The 20,642-nt window shown below is 40.4% G+C and overlaps 2 protein-coding genes across 4 annotated transcripts; one reads left to right on the top strand and one right to left on the bottom strand.

Annotated features, from left to right (window-relative positions):
• Nucleotides 1-854: 854 nt before the first annotated feature.
• LOC103640697 (proline-rich receptor-like protein kinase PERK1) lies at nt 855-7,986 on the bottom strand. 3 transcript variants are annotated; one of them, XM_008664179.3, is made up of 7 exons: nt 4,228-4,363; nt 3,413-3,464; nt 3,137-3,246; nt 2,091-3,028; nt 1,916-1,986; nt 1,487-1,563; nt 855-1,188 (listed from the first exon to the last, which is right to left on the bottom strand). In XM_008664179.3, the coding sequence occupies exons 4-7, from the start codon at nt 2,416-2,418 to the stop codon at nt 993-995; spliced, it is 672 nt and encodes a 223-aa protein (XP_008662401.1). In that variant the 5' UTR covers nt 2,419-3,028; nt 3,137-3,246; nt 3,413-3,464; nt 4,228-4,363; the 3' UTR covers nt 855-992. The 3 variants fall into 3 exon arrangements, 2 of the variants coding, with proteins under 2 accessions (XP_008662401.1, XP_035820045.1); XM_035964152.1 differs by having other exon boundaries at nt 3,184-3,246; XR_002266267.1 differs by lacking the exons at nt 855-1,188; nt 1,487-1,563; nt 1,916-1,986; nt 2,091-3,028; nt 3,137-3,246 and adding exons at nt 5,851-5,944; nt 6,042-6,080; nt 7,775-7,986 and having other exon boundaries at nt 3,311-3,464; nt 4,228-5,486.
• A 10,241-nt stretch (nt 7,987-18,227) lies between these two features.
• LOC103640687 (protein FEZ) lies at nt 18,228-19,794 on the top strand. The gene is made up of 3 exons (XM_008664170.2): nt 18,228-18,642; nt 18,746-19,041; nt 19,165-19,794. Exons 1-3 carry the CDS (start codon nt 18,234-18,236, stop codon nt 19,573-19,575), a joined length of 1,116 nt encoding a protein of 371 aa, XP_008662392.2. The 5' UTR covers nt 18,228-18,233; the 3' UTR covers nt 19,576-19,794.
• Nucleotides 19,795-20,642: the final 848 nt, after the last annotated feature.

Raw genomic sequence — 20,642 nt, 5'->3', positions numbered from 1 at the left:
ATAATAACACCACGCGACACATAAAAGCCTCTTGATTGGTTTTCTATGCATAAGAGACACCTAGTAATAAACCGCATCATACAATGAGCTTTCTTTAAAATCAGTCACATCATAAATGTTACGTATAGAGAGTCGTGCAGAGAAGAATTCGTCCCTTGTATTTTTTTGCATTTAACACCCTAGAGACCCCTCAAGAGACGGGGTATTAAACGGGGTTGTACATGCCCACTAAAAAAAGATGTTGTATTTAAGTTGGCCACCGGCCAAAGTTAATGCTTCAGATGACGTGAAACTGGTTAAAGAACGTGGGTGAAAAACCGTCGAACTTAATGTAATAGGCCGTCGAACTTACCATAAGAACGTGGGTTTACCCACGAACATAGCCGACGGCGATTTTTGGACGAACTTAAAGAAGTAAGTTCGACGGCCCCCACGTTCTTAAGGTTAAGAACGTGGGTACCGTCGAACTTAAGTTTAAGAACGTGGGTACCGTCGAACTTAAGGTTAAGAACGTGGGTTTTTAAGTTCGACGGGGGCCGTCGAATTTTTTCCATAAGTTCGACGGCACCCACGTTCTTACATTTAAGTTCGACGGGGCCACGTGGCCGTCGAACTTATGGGTCGTGCCTGGGTCGGTGAGGGCTGCCCATTAAGTTCGACGGTACCCACGTTCTTAACCTTAAGAACGTGGGTACCCACGTTCTTAACCCTTTTCCAGAAAAAAATAAAAAATACAGAAATGCAAAATTAGACACACATAATATTACATGCAACACAATATATCACATACAATACAGATTTCAAACACATTGATATATGTACATATCACAAATTCCAGGCTAAGCACGTTCACATGGCAGGCAGGGACAGATATATTCACAAGGTAATACAAGACTACAAGTCCATAACATTAATTAACACGGTTACAAGAATAAGAATACAACCTATTGACCAGAAATATGCTTATTAACTAACAAGGGTAGAAAAAATAACTATAATTTTGCAATTGGTATTAGTATTATACAACATGCAAATGGAAGTACATATGTGCTTATAGCAAGCAGTGCCAATTGGGTTGTGTCAATTGGTCGCCGCCCAGTAATAAGCTCAAGAAGCATGACTCCGAAAGAAAATACATCAGATTTTTCTGTGAGCTTGCCAGACGCTGCATACTCAGGTGCCAAATACCTAGAGCCAGGAAGATGTGTATTAGCAAGCCATAATTATTACTAGCATTAGCATAACAAGTTGAATGTTGGAATAACTCTCCTGATAGCTGAGAATATGATGCAAATGACAAGGTTACAAAAACCTATAGGGTATTGTATCATTAAGGAAACTAACCAGATTCTGATCTAGTCTGAATTGCATCAGTATTAGGTAATGGCATCCACATGCTTAAAATTTTCAGCCAAATAGGTATGCAGCATGTCTGCCTATAATGTCTAACCTTGAACTTGAATTATAAGGTAGCATTTATACATACCCAAAGGTTCCCATTACTCTTGTTGAAACATGGGTGTTATTATCAGTAGTGAACTTTGCAAGTCCAAAGTCAGCAACCTGTAGAGAGACAATTGTTAGATAAAATAAAGTTCAAAAAATTAAACGGTGGTCTGTACATTTAAGCAAGAAGGCTGTATAATTTCTCATCTGATGTGGTTATAGACAAAATTCAACTAATGTGATCAAATTTCAAGCAAGCAAAACTTTACGGCCACCAAAATAGATTAGATAGCAGAGATCACTTTATAACAACATCAAACCAGATATAATTAGTGGACTGCCAAAATGTCCTAACATAATATAACTTAATCAAGTGGTTTATATAAGCATTGTGTGATAAATACATTTTCAGTTAACAAAAACAGACAGCTATTAACTCTAGAACAGAAAAGAAAAACTCAGAGCATACCTTATATTCAAATTTGAAGTCAAGAAGAATGTTAGATGCCTTAATGTCGCGGTGGATGATCTTTGGATGACCTGCTCATAAGAAAGATGTTATATAAGACCCGTGTATATTTCAATATTTACTAGGAAATATGATTGTAATAAAATATTAATCATCGTAATGTATGTACACTCACAGTCTTCATGAAGATGAGCTAAACCCTTGGCAGCACCCAGAGCGATCTTTAATCTAGTGGGCCACTCCATTGTTGGTCGATCGTTCCCCGCAAAAGGTGCAAATATGTCATAACAATGCACAAGAGAACAAGAAACAAATGGAATTAACGAGCAACTGATATCATGAATGCCTCTATCAAATTTCAGGACAAGCAATAAATCCATGGATTGCCCTACAGTAGAAGGGACTTTTGTTGGTGCAAGCAAGGTACTTGGTTGTGGATTGCCAGTTCGAACAAGAAAAGTGCAAAGAAAAATTTGCCAAAGAGACCAGCAGTTGAGTACCATTTCTTCTTCCAGACGATAAGGCCAGCAAGTGGCTAAGGGCTTAACTCTAAGAAATGGCTAAGCTATTTTTTCATGCTGAAGAGAAGGTAGTGGTTGCTTTCTAATTAGCTCAAGTTTCACATGCTACAAAAATTCCTCCAACCAAACAATCCTACTGATTAGGTGGCCAAATTTACTTAATTATTCTCATATGCAAATTTGTTATTTGTAATATTGAATAGCACACAAGAATATCATATACTTGAATGGGAAAAAATGGAAGAATCAGAAAGCTCAGTTGAACAGCTAAGCTTTCAGGTTATAGTGGATAGTGAACAGCTATTGCCTCCAATTGTAATGCATTCTAGATGTGCTAACCAAACATGGCGACCGGTCTCAAAGAGAAACTAAGTAAAAAATCAAACATGTGGATTGCAGAATCACAGATAATAAAGATAAAAAAATGGTGGAGGTAGGATCTCGCCACCAGAGTAGTTAGAACCAGATCCACCACTACTATTTAGCATCGCTGCTGCTGCTGTTGATGGCGGCGGCTGAGGAGGATGATTGTTGGAAACAACAGACTAATTGATGGCTTCTTCAGCTCATGGTTTGCTGTCCACCAACCCCACTACGAAAATTAAGGAACACTTAAGTGGTTATGTCCATCAATAAAAGATATACATATTCCAGTAATTTTCTAGAATACAGTAAGCTTCAGCAAACAGTTAAGAATTACCTCTGGATCAGATTCTTGAGAGTCGAAATCTTGATGAGGACGTTTACCAGCAGCAGAAGCAAAGCTTGCAATGAACTGTGGATTAATTGAAGTCCCAAATGATAAAGCACCTATAAAATAATTTTACCCAAGCAAGAAACATTTAAAAAATAATACCAAGGCATAGTGTATATCTAGATGGATAACAAAAACTGAGCCTAAAAAAGCTAGAACGACTTATAATTTGGTATGGAAGGAGTAACTATTTCAGTATAGGAAAATTGATTGTTTTCTCACTGTAGATAAAATCAGTCTCGAGTGTTTCAGGCCACTTAATATTTGCCAATACCTGATTCAAATAAATGTTAATTACAATTAGAAAACTTGGTTAACATCTGTAAAGAGGACAAGTGGCATGTACTGAAGTGACATAAGTAACTAAATAGCTATTGAGCAACTTACAAAGTGCAATTCAAGAAACCAAACTGAACAAGCAACAAGAAATAAGTGTGAAAGCTGAATTGATTCTGATGAATGTACAGTTCTTTCTCTGTTTTAGGCTCTGATTGAAAGGCAGAAAATTTTCTTGATTCCTTTGTAAATTGAAGGTTCCCTGTAAAACTCTACCATTCCAAGGAGAACCTTAGGAAGTACAAATACCAATTTTATATGTCCTTACAGAGCAGTGAGGCAAAAACAACTAAAGATGCACATAATTTCATCATATAAAATTATAAACCTCTTCTAACCGCCAAAGTCCAAGGCACCGGTGCAAGGATGCTATCAAGCTGATGTATTAGTCTGGCCCCTACTGAACTTGCTACCAAGCTACGCCGTTCTGGATTTTCTTTCTTTCGCTAATTATTACTGGTCAGAAGTCAAGCAAATTTGTGTGCATCTTCATGGTCTTCTCATGATTCATAAGAAATGCACAAGTTCCTTGGCTGCTACAAATGAAAATAAATACTCCTCTACTAGTAAAAGCATGTGTATATACCAAAAATACTCATCCATTTTATTGACGGCATATCTACCTGCTAGTTTATATGAGCAGACCTAAAATTCAGATTTGACAATAACAGCGGAAACAAGATGATCAATCAACTACTTACTTTCGATGGCGCTTCATCGCCATTCTCATCTTTATCCTTCTCCCCTCCAAATAAACTGTAAACTCAGAAAGATCCATAACTAGCTCTCTTCCTTGCGGAACACGGCAAACTGAAAGCGCCTTCTATGTTTATTCTATTACCTGAATAACAGTCAAGAGTGGGCACAAGATGTTCAGATGTTACCCAATCCAACATCAAAATATCAGCAAGTATGCACTGGTGACTCAGTACAAAAGAATGTCAGTCTAGAATAAGTGCGCAAGAGTCCATTTTATAGAAGTTTGGTTCAAGTGTTCAACAAAGCAACAAGAGTCCATAGTCAATCTAAAAACCTAGAGTAATTTTCTCATGCTCGTAATTGTTCATCGGCAGGTCCAGCTGAGTAATTGTTCCAAGATAAACAGTTCTGACTCGAGCTCATCGGCTCCAAGCCAGGCAGCCGGCTACCATAAGTGATAGCTGCTCACAAGTCCCAACGAAACCAAACCGCGCCTGGCGCTGCCGCACGGGACCCCGCTCGACGCCCTACTTCCAATGGAACTCTACCCCAAATCAGACACTCAACACATGATTATGTCTAACAAAATTGGTTGTGTCAGGCCCACAAGGGATACAAATGGCTCATAAGCTTAGCATGGTCCTGCTAATTATTAAGCCCAAAGAAAGTAAGGATATGAAAACTTTTCAGTTTGCTCTATAATCCAGAATATGAAATCCTTGCTGATTTCACATGATAATTGCAACAATCTGCAGTTCTCTCTAATACCATGCCATATTTCACTACCGATATAGTTTGAGCATGCCTTGACCTGAATCTTCAGCTGCCAAGTTCAGGGACTCCAATGGCACAACCTAACGAATTTTAGGAACTCACAATGCACTTCACTCCAACAAAAATAACCAGATTCTAGTGGCTTATGGAACAGGAATTGCTGCAGAATAGACATGCCACTGTTATCTTTGAATAAGAGAATGGAACTCAGTTCAAACTTGAAACTTGATGATTTTGATACTTCTTAAGTATGGTGCTCAACTTAAGTTACAAGGTAGAAAACTATACAACGTTTATGAAATAGATGCATATGCATGCTAAGTAAATATAAAATGTATGCAGGTTTACCATCTGAACTTCATGGGGATCTAGGTAGAGAGCCCTATCATCCTGTACCCCAACAATGTATGTTGATGTACCAGGTTTTCCACCTAAAATGCCCAAGCTTTGTGGGAACATAAATGTCTCCTTTAGTAATGGGATGTACCTGATAGAAAGGAAACAGGTAGTAATTAAATACATATCAATACGACATTTTTATTCATTGCCATGATGACTGCATGAATTTAAAATTGGTTTGCATATTAAGAATAACCAACTATCTATATATTAACCTATCATGTTCGACTAAAATATCACAACATTGCCCATTTTTGCAAAAATAAGTCCCAGGCCACATTACTGTCCTTAAGTTTTGTAGTGTATAGGTAGAAAAGCGTAACATAGGATGACTCCAAAATTCAGATAGCGTAACATAGGATGACTCCAAAATTCTGATAGCAGGAACGTTGACAAGGCTTCTATGTGAAGAACAGAGAACATCTTTAAAGGCTAAAATATGCTAGCTTTACCGTTCTTCTCGTATCTTGTTGGTGCTCCCCAGATGTCACTCCATGAGCCACCCTTTCTGGAATCATCTTGGCTCATCCGCCTTCTTACCTTCTCCTGCAAGAAATGCAGACAGTTCATATATCAAAAAAACTACTATTGAATCAGACCATGTTGTTCTTTCTTGTATATCCAATCAAGCAGAAAATTGTACCAGGACTTTGGCTTGTCTTTTCTCCCAGCGTGAACTTGCCTGAGAAGGCAGAAAACATATTACAAGAGGTTAGAAAGCCGTGGCTGGTTTGACTTTGGAAGAAGTGTTGATGATATAACATATCAACTTCAGGAAGCGATTGCCTCATCAATATTTCGATGCTATCATCAGAGAAGCACCACATACTGAAATAAGCAATAAAGCTACGATTGTTCAATCACTTGAAATGATACAAATGTTTAGATGCAGAAACATGCTGGATCATACATCTTAATCTACTAGTCAAAAACAATGAGGCTACAGTCAACCATAAAGAATTATATCTACTAGGTATTTAGGCAAACAAAGAAAAAGAAACTCCCAAAAAGGTGACCCCATTGAAATCTATTTCAATAGGTTAGCATAGCAACTAGTAGCATCTAACACATGCATTGCTTCACCTATACTCATCTAGTTTTCATGCAACTTAAGCATTGTCCCTTTTTTTTACTACTCACAACTTATTGCAGTGATTTCTGTTCTTGACAAGTATTTGGAGCTGGAACACAAATCCAATATACATGAGATCTGTTCAAACATGGCATTAGAAAAATGTGTGAAACCACAATTAATTTGAACCCCCACCCAAAAAAATTGAAACCTAGAGACAGATAAAACAAACAACATTGCAAATATAAATGCATCACTCGTGGACTCAACATAAAGTCTTCTTTCCTGAACCATTCGACTATTTGGCAGGTTGCTATTTTTATACTTAGGTAACAGATTAAACCACTAATGCAGTCATGACATAACATAGTAGAGGAAAATGTAAAATGGAAAGGGATGGTAGTTTTTTTAGGCTCGGGAAGTATCTGATATCAGCGAAAAGGATGGATAAAAAACCAAGCTTATCTATCTGCCCCGTACCTGATAGTTCATAAATGTTTCAATTAGTTCCACAGTTTGAAAAGATCCAAGCAAGCAAGACTGATACCTGTATGTGTAGACCCGAAGAAATGCAATGCAAATAAGTTAAAATAGTAAGATAAACTTGGATTACTGCAGAGATTCTTCTGTGTTGTGACTAGTCGCCTAACTCAAATGCTACGACTAGTTGTGACTAGTCGACGAGTCGAGCGACTAGTAGAGAAAGTCAAGTCGCTCATATTGACTATCACCTCTGCATCTACTTCTCGACTAGTCATTACTAGTCGCTCGACTTTAAAACCTCCCAAGCATCCAAAATCAGGGAGCACTTGCCTAAGCCAGGCAGATTCTTCTGTGTTGAAGCAAGCATACCCAATGTGCATAAAGATAAATAAATTTGTAGGATGGCTCAGCTATACGACATCAGTTGTGTTAAATGGCATTGCTATGAAGTGAAAGTGTGTGAAAGCATATGCAATACAAATGGCACTATCATTATGAACTAAGGTTCAGCACAATTCTGGTGGACAGCAAACCAGACAAGCATTTCACCTTTGCCTACATTCAAACAAAAATGATCAAAGAAGAATGTAACATGGTAGTCAAAATAATCTTACAGTCAACATAATCTTACATTTACTCTCTCTACTCTGTGCATTACAAAAACGAGAGCTTATCAGAACATCATAAAAGGTAGTCAAAATACATGACTTGAAACCAAAAGAAATGTTTGTTTGGCCCACGTTATACCAAATTTTCAGTAGGGATACTAGGATCATTGGTAAATTAACGAAAAAAAGATAAACATTTTTCCCCATCCTCACCAACTGTCAATAGCTTCTTGAATCAGTTCTGTGCTGCCTGATTGGTCGTAAACTCTTGCCCGTCCGAAATCATCCTCGATTTGGAAGACCTTAGAACACACGTTAGCACAGTTCTTGCACCCTGCAGAGGGATGCAGAGGGATGTGGGTAGGACACAATTAAGAGCTCACCGAACTGAATCCAAATAAAATTTCTGTTCAGGACAAACTCATCGGTACCTATGCAGCTAAACTCGTCAACAAACTCGTGAAATCAGTTCTATACAGCTAAGCTCCCCAGCTGTGGTTTACATCAAACAACCAAGGAAGAACTATGCAGAACCCAATGCAGTAGCAGTGAAAACGAGCTAATGTTTGAACCGCTGGGGTTGGCGAGCAGGGGCGGCGGCACGACCCGCTGTCGGTGCCGAGCCGGGGCGGTGGTGCCGAGCCAGGGCGGTGGCGCGAGCCGGGGCGGTGGCACGGCGGCGGCGTGGCCTGCTGTCGGTGCCGAGCCGGGGCGGCGGCGCGGCCTGCAGGTGGTGGGGCGGAGGCGGCGCGGCCTGCAGCGGTGGGGCGGAGGCGGCGCGGCCTGTAGGCGGTGGGGCGGAGGCGGCGTAGCCTGGCGCTGGTGAGAGAGAGAAGCGTGTGGGCAGGAATGAGACAGGTGAGAGAGAGCCGCAAGTGGGATTTGGATTTTAGGTTTTAATGATTAAGTTCGACGGTGTACACATGCCCGACGAACTTAACTTAAGAACGTGGGTATCCACGTTCCTAACTCGTTAAGTTCGACGGTTTTAGCTAAGACCCACGAACTTAACTTAAGAACGTAGGTACCGACGTTCTTAATATAACCCATGAACTTAACTCAAGTAAGAACGTCGGTACCCACGTTCTTACTTTTACCCACGAACATTTATCAGTTTCTTGTAGTGACAAGCTGACAGAGCAGTTTAACTAGGAGCTAGCACATGGTACAAACCCAGGCTACTATGATGATTAGAGAGCAACTGTGATGTAACAAAACTAGAATGCATCTCTCTTCCAGCAGATTGTCTCCTCGGAATCCATGCGGTGGGTTTCCTAGGCACCAGAATGCAGCTTCTTGGCCGTAGACGTGCCAAGTCCAACAACAGCTGAGAGAATCTTGATGTTGATGATTTCTTGATACATCCCAGTCCTAATACAAACTAGGCATTGATAAACATGTTATCACCATCCTGGTATAGGAGTGAGCTACAACTCAGACTTTTTATGCAGAACGGGATCAGATGAACTCGCTGGCATTATATATGTTTATCCATGCATGTCTGTTGTACATACATGTTGAGTAAAGGAAAGTGGAGCATATATAGAGTGCGATGATGCATGCATGCGTAAATAAACAAGCTATGAAATAATAACACCACGCGACACATAAAAGCCTCTTGATTGGTTTTCTATGCATAAGAGACACCTAGTAATAAACCGCATCATACAATGAGCTTTCTTTAAAATCAGTCACATCATAAATGTTACGTATAGAGAGTCGTGCAGAGAAGAATTCGTCCCTTGTATTTTTTTTTGCATTTAACACCCTAGAGACCCCTCAAGAGACGGGGTATTAAACGGGGTTGTACATGCCCACTAAAAAAAGATGTTGTATTTAAGTTGGCCACCGGCCAAAGTTAATGCTTCAGATGACGTGAAAGTTCATCAATATGCATGCCTGAGCTCACCTCGGTGAGTGCATGGCAATGGATAGGAACTGCTTTACAATTGATTTGATGCAGCATTCAAGAAATAATGTCTAGGAGTGGAAGTAGCAACCATAGAAAATTAGGAACCACCCTTAGAAGTTGATCAATGTATCATAGAGCCAATGTTATGTTTAGTGTGTGTATATGTATTAGATTTCAATCAAACTCAGAAGAGTGTCATACAGTGGCCTTAAGAGAATTTTGAGATATTTAGTGCACACTTCTAACCTTGGTTTGTGGCATCACAAGAACTCTAAGTTTCATCTATTTGGGTATTCAGATTCCGATTACATTGGTTGAAATGTAGATCAAAAAAGTACTTTAGGGAGTTGTCAACTTGTTGGATAATCTCTAGTGCCTTGAAGCTCTAAAAAATAAAATTTTGTAGTTTTTCCACTACCGAGACTGAGTATGTTGTAGCTGGTGCATGTTGTGCTCAACTATTTTGGATGAGACAAACTCTTTATAGTTTCAAATGTCATTTCACTAAAATCCCACTCTTTTGTGACAATAAAAATACCATAAAGTTTCTATATAATCTAGTTAGTCACTCAAGAACGAAGCATATAAACATCCGACGTTATTTTTGAGATAACACAATACAAAAGAGATATCGAAATTCACCATGTGAAGAACAAAAACCAACTAGACAATATCTTCACTAAACCTCTCAATGAGTCAAGGTTTTATGCTTTGAGGACTGAACTAAATATACTTGGCTCAATGGCTCTCATAACATTTTTTGAAACGTTGTCCACTTTAATTAATCAACTAGCATGGTAAGAAAAAGTTGCAAAAGGATACTTTATAAGCTTTAAAATGTTTTATCAAAAATCAACTTGCACCTTATGGTCATGGCCTGTATTGATTACATGTACTGCTACTGACAATAAAGTGTGAGTTTATATGTTCATGTCCACATATATAGGGAGAAAATGGAGTAGTTAAATTTTGTTGTTGGCGGATGAGCAGTAGTGTCAATGTGTCATTCATCATGCAGCAGTGCTAGGCCCAACATAATAGTGTTTCTCATCTACATTTCAACCTAAGACATTTATTCCAACAGTGACGAGTGGGGATTTTTTTTCTCTACCCAGAGAGCCAGTGACCTCTCACCTGCATTCTCTCTCTTCCACTCCCACTTTCCCATGTAGGTTGGGTATATTTGATTCATCGATTGACTCTAGGGAGCTAAGATGTCGAGGGCGAGCATCATCCTCGCAAACGTCTCGTTCTCCCACTTCCACATAGGAAATGGAGATTGTTAGGTTGCATGAAGTGTCGAGGCAATAATTAGAGTAGCAGAGGCAACAAGTTGACAACCAAGGCCTACCAGCCGACTTTCCTCTCGGTAAGTTCAACAAACATGTTATTCGTAGCAACTAAAAACTTGTTTCCGGTTCATACTTCCTAAATAGTGACTTGGATCTAATTTGTAGCAATTGGCACAACAAACAGGTGTCCAGTTGTTAGCCTTTAGGATGCCACCCCTAGCATTTGCACCACCGCATCCACCTCCGCCATAATTTCTTTAGCTTTGTCCACAACAGGTATTCATTTATATGTTCATTAATGTGTGTCAAAAATAGAGAACTTAGCAAATTGTCGTCTATCAATATAGTTACACTTAGTATTGAATATCCAAATTTGTTTTATAGGGTTTGCAAACACCTCCACTGGCGGTTTCTAACAGTTTCAGCACCTGGAAATGAATTTGTCCAAGACGACCGAGGGCACCTAGAGGGGGGTGATAGGTGATCCTACAAAATTAACACTAAAACCACAAACTTAATCTAGAATGAGAGTTAGTGCGATATAAAATCAAGTTTTAGTTGAAAAGAAGAGAGAAAAAATCTCTTCACTTGATTGCTCTTTCAAGATGTAAATTAAACTAAGAGCAATATTCCAAGTGAATATGGACAACTTAAGGAATAGGTAAAATCACAAGAAAGTAAATGCAGAGAGATACATGTGATTATATCCTATAGTTCGACCAAGACTGAAATGCTTGCCTACATCCACGTTATGGTCTCCCGATGGACAAGCGTTGCTTTCAACCCCTCTCATCTCAAGTGATCACATAGATTGAACTTGAGTGCCATGGTCTTCCTTATCACTTATATTCCCGTTCGCAACGAATTTTCACAATTTGGAGTCTCTTGTAGCCCGGAGTTACAACTCAAATAGCACAAGAGAGATGTAGAACACACACAAGAGCAGCAACACAAAGCTAGAGATAAGATCAAATGAGCGCAACAACAAGAATCACAAGAACAAGTTCAAAATGGCGCTCAGATCTCACTAGAATCATAGTATCGCATTGTGGCAGAGTATCAAAGTTGTGTATGCTCCTGGAGCGCTTGAGTGCTGAAGGAGGTCACCAAGGGGGGTCCTTTTATAGCCGTTGCTCCTTCCTTGCAAAAATATGCCAAAAACTGGCTGACTGTGGGCGCACCGGACCTTCCCGATGCACCATCGGATCGGGTCCACGTGCCCCTATTCTGGAATTTGATTTGGTGCTACCTGATCTGACGGGGCACCGGACCCATCTGGTGCACCTCCGAATAGGGTGCCACGTTAGCTAGCTGTTGGCAAGCCCGTGCCAGTTGGAGACAGCCCGCTACGCCACCAGACCGTGCACAGTGAAGGTACGGTGAATTATAAAAATAATTTCCGAGAACTCATTGTTCACGTACGGAGACGGTCCGGTGCACCACTGTATCGGTCCGGTGCGCTAGGCCACATGGCGCCTAAGTTCATGCCTGTGCAGACGCAATCCCGTGCACCACTGGATCGGCCCAGTGATGCGCATAATAGTACATCTTAGGCTTTTTTAGCCTAAGTCATCCAATCTTGTTTGATTGTTCTTGGGAGATTCTCTACGACTTAGATAAACATAGTTAGCATGTAATCTAATTGAGTAAGGGTGGGAAACTCACCTTTTTGACATAGTTTCTCCAGGATTTGCAATATGGCCAAAACCAAGTCCAAAATATACTTTTTGCTACACAAAAGGTTAGAGACCAAAAGCAAGTGCTACAAACATAATATAAGGTACCTGCAACTTAATTAAACACTCAAACATCATGTTTATATTGTTTTACCCAAAGTTGCACTTTTAGCCTCCAGTTTTGCTCATTTGGACTTATTTTCAACAATTTGCCTCCAAGTAAACCTGTGCTCATACTCATATCAAAATAGTTAGTCCGAGGTGGTGTGTTGAACACTTAATCACCAAAACAGGTAGAAATGGCTATCTAGCACATTTCCCTTCCAACGATGTTGTGGCTTCATGGGCAAACAACCTCTTCTTCACCAGCCAGCCAGAACAGTTACACTAGGAGCTACCACATGGGACAAACCTGGGCTACTATGATGAATAGGGAGCAAATATGATGTAACAAGACTAGAAAACATCTCTCTTCCCATAGTTTGTTTCCATGGAATCCACACCGACAACAACTAAGAGGATCATGAGGTTGATGATTTCTTAATACATCCAAGTCCTAATACAAAATAACTATTGATAAATATTTGATCACCATCCTAGTATAGGAGTGAGCTATGTGCAACTAAGACTTTAATTTGATGGAGAACATAATGAACTCACTGACATTATGTTTATCCATGTACATGTCTTTGTATGTACATGTTGAGTAAGGAAAGTGAAGCACAGACAGGTGCCATGATGCATGTGTATATATATAAATAAGCTGTAAAGACCAACACGACACATAATAAAAAAGATGTTGTAATTAAGTTGGCTACCAGCCAAAGATAATGCTTCAGAAGACCTAAAAGTTCATCAATATGAATACCTGAGATCACCTAGGTGAATTAATGCATTTTCTATATATAATGATGAGTGTCTGTCAATGAATAGGAATTGTTGTACTATTGACTTAATGATGCATTCAAGAAATAATTTCTAGGAGTGGAAGTAGAAACCATCGAAAATTAGGAACCACCCTTAGAAGTTGATCAATATATCGTTCCATGACCGGCTCTCTATTCTATTTGTGTGTATCTAGACCCAATATTATGTTTAGCATGTGCATGTGTGCTAGATTTTAATCAAACCCGAAGGAATGCCATATAGTGGTCGTTAAGAGAATTTTGAGATATTTAGTGCACACTTCTAACCCTAGTTTTGTGGTATCACAAGAACTCAAAGTTTGATCTATTTAAGTATTTAGATTCTTTTTTACTCTGGTTGCAAAGTAGACCAAAAAAGTACTTTAAGGACTTGTCAATTTCTTGAACTTTAAAAAGCAAGATTATGTAGCTTTTTTCACTGTTGAGGTTGAGTATGTTGTAGCCAGTGCTTCATGTGCTCAACTACTTTGGATGAGGCAAACTCTATGATTTCAAATGTCATTTCTCTATAATTCCACTATTGTGTGACAATGAAAGTGCCATAAAGCTTATAGATAATCTAGTCGAACTCAAGAACCAAGCATATAGACATTCAATATTATTTGTTGAGAGAACAGAAAATAAATGAGATATCAAAATTCACCATGTGAGGACCAAAAACAACTAGCCAATATCTTCACTAAACCTCTCAATGAGTGAAGGTTTTATGCTTTGAGGACTAAACTAAATTGTAACACCTTGTCCACTCCCAGACCGGCGGTACTTACTCCGGGCAGTCCTCTAGAACCATAGACCATTCCCACAGGCAAACATGAGTCTTTTGTGCACACTTTGTCCTCGCCCATGTGCACTTGAGAAGACTTCCCTGTTAGTCACCCATCCAAAGATTGCTCTAGGTCAAGCACGCTTAACCCATAAGTTCTTTCAAGACATGCTTTCAAAAAAAGAAGATGCATCTTGTTGGTATGAGTATCCTATCAATCCTATTAAGCCTTGGGCCAAGATACCCTTAGAAGATCGACGTCTTGTCGGTCGACCCCAAGCCAGGAACCTCCTCCCTTAACCACGTTTGTGTCTAGTGTCATCATATGTCATGCCATGTGACCACTCTAGGCGCACATGCACCATGCGCCATATACACCGAACCCTTAGCCCACCCATGCCCGTGAAACTGTGAGCATCGGCTCTGATACCAGTTGTAACATCCTGTCCACTCCCGAACCAGTGATGCTTACTACTGGAAACCCACTAGGACCATAGATCAACCCCACATACCAACATGAGTATTTTGTGCACACTTTGTCCTCACTCACGCGCATCTGAGAAGACTTCTCTGTCGGTCACTCATCCCAAGATTGCTCTAGGACAAACATACTTAACCCAGAGGTTCTTTTGAGGTACGGTTCCAAAAAAAGAAGATGCACCTTGTTGGTATGAGTATTCTATCAATCCTATTAAGCCTTGGGCCAGGATATCACAATATTTGGCTCTCACAACAATTTTTTGAATTGTTGCACACTTTAACTAATTAGCTAGCGTGATAAGAAAAAATGCAAAAGGATAAGTCTATATGCTTCAAAATGTTTTATCAAAAATCAACTTGAATCTTATGGGTATGGATAGTATTGATTTATTTGTACTAAAAACAAAGTGTGAGTTGTATATGTGCATGTCCACCTATATAGGGACAAAAGAGAGTAGTTAAATTTTGTTGTTGGAGTATGAGAAGCAGTGCCATTTAGCCTGCAGTAGTGCCAAGCCTAGCACAACAATGTCGCTCATTTGCGTTTCAACCTAAGACATTTAATTCCAACGATGATAGGTGGGGATTCTTTTCTCTACCCAGGGAGCCAGTGACCTCTCTCCCTCTCACCTGCATTATCTCTCTCTCTCTCTCCCACTCCCACTCTCATCTCTCTCACGTGAGTTGGTCTCCAGCATAATCTATGCTGCCCTGCCCCTCTGCTCCCTATAGTGTTGCACCATCCATAACCCTCTCCTTCGTCGTTGGTAGCCAGAGAAGCCTATGATCATACCCTTTCTCTCCTCTCTCCTCCTTTTAAGATAAAACTCAATTCAAATCCTAAACTCTTCTGATCTATGCAATGGGGTTTAGTTTTTTATATAACAAGATTTCTAATGCATGTATAACAGGTATAGAAGTGATTGTAATACTTGAATAAGGTAGATTTGGCGATTCCTTGATTAAGGAGCCGAACAATCCACATGATAGTGTTGTTTGCTATGCAGTGCATCTCAATCCTAGAATCCACTTTCCTACTCAATTTAATCATCACATCTTGCTATTCTCTATCTACTATATCATTACTTATACATTCTATCGCTTAATGCATATATGGCTTTGAGAGGTGAACACAAACGAAGGACAAAGATGATAATGAATTCTACCATCCAAAGGTAAAAGCAGCCAACATGTCGTGGTGGTAGAGGTGGTGTTAGTGGTAGGGAGAGTCCTTGACAACATGCCCAATAGGAAAGCAATTGGAGATGAGTGCACATATGATTCGTGCCAATGCTTGTCCTGACACTCTAGAAGACTTTACTCAATTTGACAGCTCCTATATGGTGCCATATCCAGAGGATGTGGTGGAAAGGAGACATAGTCCATAGGATACAAGGCAAAGACAAAGGATAAATTACAAAAACATTACAAATCAATAAAACAGGCTAGAATGATCTCCCATACACAACCTAAGGCTATGAGAGTTGATTATGACTTTTTGAATGAAATTCATTTTGACCAATACATCTCTTTGATATACAATGCAAAGAATTCCAAGATTCTCAAGATGAAATATATTGATTGGGAACATATGGAATCGAAAAGATATAGAGATTTCAATCAAGTGAGCTTACAAGAGGTTTAATATATATGATCTTATGTGGTTTATGTATAATTGGAACACTGAAATCCTTCTTCATGAAATCCTCCATGAGTTCCTTGCTACCTTCTATAGGTGCAACATGCCAGAGACGCTTCATTGGATGGCAAAAGGTCGATATTATAAAGTCGACTTTGTCACCTTCTCTATATTGGAACTTGGTATGGTGGATAGAGGATTCAATGAGATACATGAGAAGCGCATCTTTACTGATAGAAAGATAGCCTTCATGTATAGTTGTAGATGGCCTAGGCCTGCAGTCTTATTATCATTACCAAGTATTGTAGTGGGTGCCTATTCAATATTTTTTTTGGAGCTACAAATAATAACTGGTGCTGAAAAAACGCACAAATTTCCTGAAGCGGCCAAACGAAGCTTATCTTAGCAACAGCCAACAGCAGCAGTGGTAGACCGTACAACAGATCACGTCCTCTGATTGGATACTTGGAAGGAAGTGAAAGTCCAGAGAAAGGTGAGTTTGTGGACCGCAACTCTGATTTTTTCTGTCAGCAAAATTTTCCACTGATGACTTGGTGTGCCAAGCTAGTGTGGCATATATGCATCTAGTTGGTTAAGGCATCGGGCTGTCGCCTAGCTACAAATCCACAAATATTCATTATGAGTTTTAATCCATGGATCGAGTTCAATGTAAATTTCTTTTTCAGGGATTGCTTCATGCATGCTTGAAATAATAGCTAGACTTGGCCATGGCACTTTTCCTAAACCTAGCTGGAAATGTTCAACATTATTTTTCCATTGCATTGCTGTGCCTGCATATGCATGTTAATAAGGTCACATGTAGCTGTTCTCATGGATAGATAGATATGCAGCTATTGATAATTCTCAAGTGTCATGTGTAGTAGTGTGGGTGCGCCACTTTCCTTCCTTGCAGTGACTAAAATTAATCTTTTAGCCCACAGTTTGTGTCGTATGAATGGATTGAGATTCTTCACTTGAACCATACAACTAGTAAAGCAGGGACTGACTTTCTTACCTAATCCGAAGCTTCTCCAAGTTTTGTCGTCCCAAATTAAATACAGGTTTCACTTTGTCTGTCGTTAACATATAACTTAGTGATTAAGCCTTCACTCGATCTACCTATGCAAATTAAATTATCTCTCTATATATGGTTTTATTAGCTTTTACGCCCAGCTTCTCTTCCTAAAACAACTAACCGTCCTGTTTGTAGCAACAACCATGGTTTTAAGATTATACGACATCCGGCCCAAGAGAGAAACTAGACCAGTCAATTAAAGAAAAAAAAATTACAAATCTTTGAAAATATCTGATAGTAAACCATTCGTGTCCAAAAATTTATTTGATTTGCAAACAAGCAGAAGGGTCCAGTTTGAGGAATCTTGTAGCTAGCTGAGCAATATTTTTTGTCCTCCCTACAACGAAATTGCACGTAGCTATCCTGAGCTCCAAACAAATCAAAAGATCTTGTAAAATTGGTAAAATAAATAAAGTCCAAGCAGAAACAAAGACATGCTGTTACAAGATTTACCACACGTACACTCCAGTAGAAGAAAAATGGAGAGTGTAGAATCCATCACTGCTGCAAATTAAACCAGGCAGAGAGACAAACCAGTCACACTCCGATCCTACCGAGTCAAAGGGAACGACGTCTGCCTTGACTTGGCACAACATGGTGTTGATATGCTCAACCATAAAATGGAGAAAATTCTGACGACCATCATCTGAAATAGCTAGATTCCTAGCTCAAAAGATGGGTTCCAAAGTCAAATATTGATGAGTCGTTAAAGTTTGAAAGAAAGAAAAAAACTAGATTAATTAGGTTAAATCATTGCTTACTTCTCCTAATCTGTGCAGAAAATAAACAAGATGAGAAAGTTCAACTAGCTTAGCTTATAGGGCCAAAATTCATCTGACTTGACTTGGACAAAAGTTTCTCCTTTAATTTGGCTATATATCTATAATTATTCACGTCTGATGACCACTCATGTACTGTAAGGACGACCATGTAAAGCAGCTTCCATTCAGCCATGCATCCAAACATATTAATACAGCGGTTAACCAAGTCCGTACATCAGCTTCCATTAGGCCCCATCGTCATGGTCATGCATGTAAGCAGCAATCAAGCCCTAGAAACCTCGAGCTAGCTCGTCATAGAAACCAAGAAAGAACCATCCAAGCCATGGAGGATGATGAGGAGAAGCCATCACAAAGGATCACCAACAAGGAGGAAGACGAAGAGGATGACGACTTGGTGTTCCCGGGCTTCCGGTTCCATCCAACCGACCTGGAGCTCGTGGGGTTCTATCTGAAGAGGAAAGTAGAGAAGAAGGGTTTCAGAATTGACATCATCAGGGAGATCGACATCTACAAGCATGACCCCTGGGATCTTCCAAGTAAGTCTGAAGGAAATCCATGCATGAATCTCTTTTTTAATTTGGGGCCGGCATGCATTGTACGTTCATGGGGTGGGGTGGGGGTGGTCGATCGTACATGCAGATGAAGCACGGCATGTGGTGCAAGGCGCAGGAGGAGACAAGGACGACTGGTACTTCTTCTGCCTGCGTGGCCGCAAGTACCGGAACAGCATCCGGCCCAACCGCGTCACCGGCTCCGGCTTCTGGAAGGCCACCGGCATCGACAAGCCCATACACGACGGCGCCGGCGAGCGCGTCGTCGGGCTCAAGAAGTCCCTCGTCTACTACCGCGGCAGCGCCGGAAGGGGCAACAAGACGGACTGGATGATGCACGAGTTCCGACTCCCCTCCGCAGAGTTGGTCGAGCTCCATGATGCTGTCAGTGTTGAACTAACTAATTAACTGCTGAGTTCTGTGCTGCTGGATGAATTTTCATCACAAGTAAATTGGAGCAGATCGAGTTACTAATGATTATTCTTTCCTCGTTTCTAATCATCGCAGGGGATCTGGACGATCTGCCGCATCTTCAAGAGGAACACGTCGTACACTCGGAGGTGCCAGCAGCAGAAGCAGGAATACGGCAGCAAGCGAAGCCAGCAGCAGGAGCAGGAGTTGCAGTACTACTACGACTACTACCGCTACCATCACCACCACCATCAGCACCATTACTTCCACTCGTCCGAGGCGGTTTATGCTGCAGCTGAACACCATCGTCAGCCGTCGTTCCTGCTGCGCGGTTTCCATGGCTCGTCGTCGTCATCGGCCGAGACGACGACGACATCAGGATTCGTGGGAGCTCATCCATTGTTGCCGCCATCAACGACATCGACTCTAGGGTGGAGCGACGCGGCGAGCTTACGGGACAGCGGCATCAGCACCTGGGACGAACTCGGGAGGATCCTGGAGATCTGACTATGTAAATGCGGATTACTAGCGTGCATGGTTGTGGGATGAGCTAGTATATACAGAATTAGTTACCTGACATTACTTAATTACCGACGGTCAGCCTCAGTTTGTACAGCACAGTGGTTTTACAGTTAGTTTCTCATGTGGTTTATGAACACGTACGTACGAGTTTACTTGTGCTTATTATTAATCAAAAGAGTAAAGTGCATGGAAGGTTCATAAACTTGCACAGCTGTGTTATTTAGATCTATAAGCTCTGAAAATGCGTTTCTGACCACTAACGTTGTCTTTTGATTAATGGCAGGTCCGCACCGACCGAGAGTGTAAGACACTGTTTTTTTGCTTTAGTAAAATTCTTTCAAATGGAAAGTAATATGCTAGGGTCTTGTGCATGGAACATGGTTTACCAATTTCTACAATCGTTTGGTTAAAATGAATCATAGGCAAAATCATGTTTCATTCATCCGTACTGCTTTTGCAGAGTGTTTTGGTTGAGAAAACGTTTGTAAAATACGTCTCCTATCGTGTATCTCACTCTGGGGATTTTTCTCAATCTTTCTGGAGATGTTTTCCTTTCCCTTCAAGTTAAGATCTTCATGTTCGAAGTTCATCTCAATCTTTTCTTGATTTCTAACCATTTCATTTGAGCTCACTGGTGTTGAATTAATGTGGCTCTGGCTCATATTAATATTCAATAATAATTAATGCTAAAAACTCATTTTAAAGCTACGGTGTATTAGTACTTTAGTACCATACCGGAAGTTTAAGAGACAATTAAATCAACTTAAATAGGTGGACGGTGGACCATTGGTGCATCTATTGAAAAGCTGAGAAAAGGATAAAGGACTCCCACACGTGCGCGCTGCCGGCCGGGCCGTGGCTATGGTAGATCGGACCTTGGTTTGAATATTCCTTTCTTACGGTTGCACATTTTGCCTAGAATGATGATGTCACTGATGGCGTCAGTTTCTGGCTGGTTGTAACGGTAGCTCTGATGGCGACCGTTACTGTCTATTGGCCTCCCTCTGCTCGTGTATATATATGGAGGAGGTGAGGATGCTTCTGGTGACAAC

The sequence above is a fragment of the Zea mays genome, chromosome 1, assembly GCF_902167145.1.
Source record: "Zea mays cultivar B73 chromosome 1, Zm-B73-REFERENCE-NAM-5.0, whole genome shotgun sequence".
NCBI classification, from domain to species: Eukaryota; Viridiplantae; Streptophyta; class Magnoliopsida; order Poales; family Poaceae; genus Zea; species Zea mays.
This window is presented reverse-complemented; position numbering and strand designations above follow the sequence as displayed.